Source organism: Ailuropoda melanoleuca, chromosome 2 (genome assembly GCF_002007445.2).
Source record: "Ailuropoda melanoleuca isolate Jingjing chromosome 2, ASM200744v2, whole genome shotgun sequence".
NCBI lineage: Eukaryota > Metazoa > Chordata > Mammalia > Carnivora > Ursidae > Ailuropoda > Ailuropoda melanoleuca.
This window is the reverse complement of record NC_048219.1, coordinates 199,411,871-199,418,825: the sequence shown is the minus strand read 5'-3', so window position 1 is coordinate 199,418,825 and position 6,955 is coordinate 199,411,871. Positions and strand designations below refer to the sequence as shown.

The following is a 6,955-nucleotide window of genomic DNA, read 5'->3' as shown; positions in this document are numbered from 1 at the left end:
AAAGCAGGGGGAATGGGAGAGGAAGAAGCAGGCTCATAGCGGAGGAGCCTGATGTGGGGCTCGATCCTATAAGGCCAGGATCATGCCCTGAGCCAAAGGCAGACGCTTAACCGCTGTGCCATCAAGGCGCCCCTGGGTTTTAATTTCTGACTCTGACTCTGCCAGGCTTATAAAATATACCACACCTGCACGGAAATGAATACAATGGTTATATTTGATTAACAGAAGCAACTATAAGGGCCAAGAGCAGGCCACCCCAGATGGGTCACTGTGGCATGAACATTATTTTGAGTTAAAAGCAATCAAAACCCAGCAGATTCAGGAAAAGCTCTTTACTGCCCCCTTACCTGCCTGCCCATACCAGGAAGGGAGCTATTAACAGACTCCTTTTCACCTGAGACACTTCTCTACACGACAGGCAACCTGTATTCCCAGACCTCTCCTCCCTCTTCCCGGCTAATGGTCCCTCTCCCCTTTGTGTCCCAGACCCAATCCCTCTCCTGTGCTCATATAAGCATCACGTTGCCCGACTATGTTTGTAATTTCCTTATATGTGGACTCCCTGTACATATGCTATTAGGTCTGATTTTCAACAGTTAATCTGTCTCATGTCAATTTCTTTTTTTTTTTTTTTTAAGATTTAATTTATTTATTTGAGAGAGAGAGTGCGCGAGAGAGAGAGGGAACATAAGCAGGGGGAGTGGGAGAGGGAGAAGCGGGCTTCCCACTGGGCAGGGAGCCCGATGTGGGGCTCAATCCCAGGACCCTGGGATCATGACCTGAGTCGAAGGCAGACGCTTAACGACTGAGCCACCCAGGTGCCCCTCAATTTGATTCTTAGTCCAGCTAGAAGGACCTGGAAGGGCCAAGGATTCTTCCTCTCTGACACAACAATCTCAACTTTGAGAAGCTTTAAATATGTTGAAACCTTTACAAAATGCCACTTCTGAGTTCCTGATGTATAAAGTGACCCAGACACTTAGTAATAGTGTGTATCCTAGAGAAGGGTTATTTTTGACTCAACAATAAATGTATGCTTTCTTCTTTCTTGGTCCTAGTGTTAGTTGATAAAGACCATTAAGCAGGACAAAAAAAGATGCTTTGAAAAAGAGCTTTTTTTCTTTTCTTTTCTTTTCTTTTCTTTTCTTTTCTTTTCTTTCTTTCTTCTTTCTTTCTTTCTTTTCTTTCTTTCTCTCTCTCTCTCTCTCTCTCTTTCTTTCTTTTAAAGATTTTATTTATTTATTTGTCCTAGACAGAGAGAGACAGAGAGAGCACAAGCAGGGGGAAGGAGAAGCAGGAGTTTCACATGGCACTGGATCCCAAGACCCTGGGATCATGACCTGAGCCGAAGGTAGATGCTTAACTGACTGAGCCACCTAGGAGCCCCAAAAAGAAGCTTTAAAGAGTTCAGTTCTTCCTGTTCTTTTCTCCCCTCCCAACTTCCCTTTCCTTTTCCTTTCTTTTAAAAGTTTTGAACCTGTGATGAGCCTAGACTGTAGTGGATGTCTTTATCAAAGGAGGGCTACATGGTGGAAACTCTTGCGAGCATTTGGCTGGCAGAGACTCGGGAGCCCAACTAACCTCCCAGATCTTTAACCCATTTCCTGCAGGTGACTCATCATGGAGTACCAAGAGGAGCTAGGAAATGCTGCCAGAGAGAGCCAACAGCCAACCGCTGGCTCTCCAGGGTGCCAAGGCTGCCGGTTCTGGACTACCTTCCTGGCAGAGGCTGCCCCTGGCACTGCAGGAATGACTGGGGAAGTTGGGACAGACAGGTCCTACCAGTTTTAATTACTATTGCCCTGATGAAATGGTATTTGACTCCCTCGTCAAATAAGACCTTAAAAGAAGTATTCAGGGTCCCTTGAGTTCAGATACTATGAATCTGTGCACTAGATAATTGCCATCGAACACTCAAGCAAGAGAGGTGAGAGAGGCTGGTGTGCCCGGGGCCCAAGGCAAGACGACTGGAGGACAGCCCTGACCTCCAGCCCCCCCCACCACTGCCCCCTGGGTCACTCTCTCGCCCCTTCCTTCCCTTTTCCCATGCAACGTATTTTGCAATTAGGCCCCACCAGAGCCTAGATGTTTCCTCTAGGCTCCTCACAGCCTGGCCCCTACCTCGATCATCTCATTTCCTGTGTAGCACCTGACTTCTTGACAGACATCCTGAGCACAAATAAACTTCCTGAAGTTTAAATTCATTCTCTTGTCCTTCCTTTTGTGACATTAAAAACAGAAAAAGCTTCTAAAGATATTACTTTACACTCATATGAAAATATTAGAAAAGAGAGAACAAATTTATGCATTACATATAAAATAAATAATTTCTAAAAATCACACTCATTCTAATGCCATTTAGAAAATCAATGTTTTCTAAAATATTACATGGGTCTAAAAAGTATTACTTAAATATATATACACTTACATACAGTTACACATTTTTGTTACATTCAACTGCTTTTGCCAACATTATCAGTGCAATCTATTAGGGAATTTTTAAAATAAAAATGTTATTACTGCTGATACAGAAAAACAAACCCTATGCTAATACTATGCAATATTGCCTCCATGCCGGGCTCCCTGCATGGTGAGTGCTTGGGCCTCTCCACAGCCACCCTGAGAAGGAGGCTATGCTCACCCCCATGTTTCAGATGAGGCGCTAACCCACTGGGAGGCTAACTGGCCCCTGCCCCCAGGCAGAACGGGCAGAGGTCATCTGGGTCTGGTTTGTGTTCTACAGTATTCAGACAGCCTTTCAGAAGAAGAATGGAAAGGCCATGCTGTATCAGAATTTTTTTTAATTTTTTAAAAAATATTTATATTTTTAAAAGGTTTATTTTAGAAAGAACGAGAGACAGCACAGGCGCACATGCAGGCGGTGGGTGGAGGAACAAAGGGAGAGAAGCAGACTCCCCACTGATCATGACCCAGGGCTTAATCTCACAACTCTGAGATCATGACCTGAGCAGTAATCAAGAGTCAGACGCTTAACCCCTTAACCAACTAAGCCTCCAGGAACCCCTGTATCAGGATTTTAAAGGACAGGAGAATACCACTTTCCAAATAAAAGGAGAAACTCAGACTCACTATTTCCAAGGATCTTAGTGTTACCAAAGCCACTCTTGGTCAGCTTGATGAATAGGCAAAGTCTGATCAGCAACATGGAACATGGTGCATAATACTTGACTTTCAGAAAGTATAAGGAAATATTCTTCCAAACATTATACTTCTCACCTCGATGTCAAATATTTCCACGGTGTTGTCCAGCAGCTTCACTCGGATGTGAAGGTGCTTCTCCTGCATTCTGGCTGACGCCCGTGCCGCTCCTGCCGAGAGAGTCTGCCCAGGCTCGAGGGTGCTCACCCCTGCTGGGGCCTGGGCGCCCAAGCGTGTCCCTGGAGTCTGCAGGACTCTGTATGTTCCTTCTATCTCCCCCATTCTTCACCAGCTAACAATGAAGAGTCCTCTAAAACAAAACAAACCCCCCCAAGAGTCATCAATAGTTATTTAGATATTAAAACAGTGTAAAAAAATGATCAGCTGCACAGGAATTCTCTGCTGTACTTTTGCAAGTTCTAGAGAGTCTTAAATTACATCAGAACCAGTTAAGAGTACCTTCTACTCATACATAGATTGGTGGAGCATAAAATACCAAGCACTGTTCCTAAAGACAATATTTCCTGGTGCTTCTGTGAGCCAAGCACTGCATCACCTCATCGAACTCACAAAACCTCATCCAACAGTGGCCTGTCCCTTTGTCTGGCTGCCTAGTCCCCTGGCGCATCCTCCCTCCACCAGCCCAGAGAGTCACTGTGCTGACCACACACTGGTAAGTGCTAGATGGTACATTTCAGCAAAGAGAAGCAGGTGCCAGACACACCAGGCAGCATACAGCTGTGCAGCGGGGGCAGGGAGGCTAATGCCAAGAACAGTAGGTGAGGACAGCCAGGCTGCTCTTGGCCAGCTTTACACTCCCTGGTTCCCAAAGTGGTGTCTTACCAGGCTGGACGGGTGACGTCAGAATGACACCAGAACCACACACGTGGTGTGAAGAGCACTCGCCCCAGGCCAGGCCCTTCCCAGCACCACTTATCTGTCCTCAGTGTCCTTGTTCTCCTTACCACCCACCACCCGCTGAATGCGGGACAACACCGATGGCCCAACGAGGCATTCATGCCTTTTCCAATCCTCCATGTTGTGCCACGGGAAAGTTCGCCAGTTTTAGGCTATGAGGTTGAACAAGGCATAGTTACCTTCTATTTATGGCAAATTTCCTTAAATGTGTGTATTTGTATCTGAAAGTCAATTTGAAGAAAAATATTTAACAGCAAAGCACAGTGTGGCAAAAAACAAATGCCAGATGTTTATTCAAGAAAGAATGGAGCTGCTACAAAAACTATTTTATTTCACTCACTTGCCTTTGGCAAGCCTTCTACTAATTTGTAGTAAATTTCATAGAGATTAATCGCACTAATTTCCAATCCATTCCCTTGTACGCCGACCTAAATGCTGAGTCCCCCCATCCTTTCATCTTTTTCATGCTTATTTTGTTATCAAGAAGAACCATCTCATGGGGGCGCCTGGGTGGCTCGGTCAGTGAAGCGCCTGCCTTCGGCTCAGGGCGTGATCCCAGGGTCCTGGGATCGAGCCCCGCATCAGGCTCCTTGCTCTGCTGGGTGCCTGCTTCTTCCTCTCCCACTCCCCCTGCTTGTGTTTCCTCTCTCGCTGGCTGTCTCTTTCTCTGTCAAATAAATAAATAAAATCTAAAAAAAAAAAAAAAGCAAGCCATCTCATGAACTTTGTCTCTTGAATTAAGTTTAAAAGCTTCTCAGTCCCCTGCCGAGAAACGTCGACCGCACACTTAAAGCTCACCCAGCAAAGACAAGGCTCCCAGCCCACGTGAGCAAGAACTTCCACACACCTGTGATTTATCAAACAAGCAGCAAGACACAAGAAAGCTAAAATCCCCGGACACAGTGAACTGGTAATGGAGTAAGCAAAATGACAAGGCGTTGCACGTGGTTCTGGAAAATATAGCTCCTGCCCCCCCTCCTGCACATGGAGGGGCCGCTCCTCGTGGACGGGCACGTTTGGTTCACATTCGCAGGTACCCATCATCTGCGAGTTCTCTCTCCAGGTTGTATGTGCCCCGAGAGCAGGAACTGAATTCCTACTGTGACTGTTTGCTAAGTATTTACTTAATTCATGGCACCGGCATTGAAGAACATGAACTGCCTCGTCAGGCAGTGCGCTGTACAGACGGCCGCAGCGGAAGACAAGACTGTGGCCACGGACAGAGCGCACTACAGGATTACCAGTGTGCATGCCACTGATAGTAACTCGGGCATGGGAGGTTCTGAGAACCCTAAGTATGGCGCTTTCCACTTCAATCTCACAAATGTGAACAGTTAATGCAAAAGTGAGGGGAGGGGAGTGAGTAAGACTCCACCGGCGAGGTGTCTCCAATGTGCACACAGATGAGCGTGAGTCCTCGGTCTGCTCACAGTATTTACCCAAGACTGAAGCACCAAGAGCAGGTCCTTCTGAAGCAACCACGGGATGCTTTACACTGGGCACAAAAGTGATTCTTCCCCTTTAAGTAAAGCTAAAATTCTGAAAATATATATACAACCAAAACATATTTTAAGAAGTCACTTCTCTTATTTATTCTATTGTATTTTCTCACTTTGGTTTTATTCTTGATAATTCTGGATGGAAAAAATTTCTTCAGGTTCTTTCTCTTCTACTATTCATTATAAGAAAGTTCTAAGCACATACTTCTAAAACAAAACAGGCAAAACTTACCCACAGCGCCCAGAGGGGCACATTTGGGTGAGCGTGCTGTAAGAAAAGCATGCAAGGAGACTCATACTAGAAAACTCGGGGGAGTGGTCCCTCTAAGTGGGAGGGGTTCTGTCTCTGGGACAGGGGACTGGGAAGGGCCCTCTGGCGTGGTCGGCATGGTTGGACCGCCTGACTGGAACTGTGTTCACTGTATTATAAATCATTAATCCATATATTTGATTTGTGCAGTTTGACAATAAATGTATTTAAAATACCATATTTTTGGGGTGCCTAGGTGGCTCAGGTGGTTAAGCATCTGCCTTCGGCTCAGGTCATGATCTCCAGGTCCTGGGATCGAGCCCCACATCAGGCTCCCAGCTCAGCAGGAAGTCTGCTTCTCCCTCTGTCTCTCCCCCTGCTTGTGCTCTGTCTGTCTCAAATGAATAAACAAAATCTTTTTAAATAGCATACTTTGAATTTAACATTATTTTTCTTCTTTAAGAAAAATATTAGACAAACGAAAACCACTTCTTGGTCCATGAGAGGAGACCTGTGCATGTCCGGACACCTTCTCAAGAGCAAACGGTCTTCCTGGAGATTTTCATCTGATCCAGAGACCTCAATGTGGCTCGAGCCATGACACACTCGCACTCTGGAGGCTCATTGAGGAAATGATCCCAAGGTACCCTACTGGTGATGTTCCAAAGAAAAGCCATCTGCTACTGCATAATGGTAATGCGGCATCAATCACACATTTAGTAATTACTTGGCTTTAAATTTAAGAAATCTAGGAAAGTCAGGAACTTAACAGAAAACTGGCATGGAACCCCGGTGCCATGAGTGTTAACCCTGCTCTCAAAGTTTATCAATCTACTTTACAACAAGCAGCATAAGCGGACTCTTCAGGAGAAACATGAGGCTACTCATTCCGCAGTCACTTCTGCAGCCCAGGCTGCTTCTTCCAGCTGCCGTGGGACAAAATGAAAAGAAAAATGTATGCACTGAATGAATCTGTTTTACAGAAATTATGACCTGACAGAAATTACTTTGTTTTGCTTCATGTGCTTATAAATAAATATTAAAAGGGCAAGAAGAGGGACGCCTGGGTGGCACAGCGGTTGAGCGTCTGCCTTCGGCTCAGGGCGTGATCCCGGCGTTATGGGTTCGA

General features: G+C 45.7%; 2 protein-coding genes across 12 annotated transcripts in view; both read right to left on the bottom strand.

Annotated features, from left to right (window-relative positions):
• Positions 1-3,557, bottom strand: part of FARP2 (FERM, ARH/RhoGEF and pleckstrin domain protein 2) — a 63,784-nt gene extending 60,227 nt beyond the window's left edge. For 2 of the 9 annotated variants that reach the window (XM_034655584.1, XM_034655586.1), the window contains exon 1: positions 3,238-3,550. In XM_034655584.1, the coding sequence (XP_034511475.1) occupies positions 3,238-3,441 (204 nt within the window). In that variant the 5' untranslated portion in view covers positions 3,442-3,550. Of the gene's footprint in view, positions 1-3,237 lie in introns of all 9 variants that reach the window. The other 7 variants (XR_004623710.1, XR_004623709.1, XM_034655582.1 and 4 more) reach the window with 7 other exon arrangements.
• BOK (BCL2 family apoptosis regulator BOK) overlaps positions 1-6,955 on the bottom strand; it is a 173,047-nt gene that overhangs the window by 88,045 nt on the left and 78,047 nt on the right. The gene's annotated exons all lie outside the window — the stretch shown is intronic.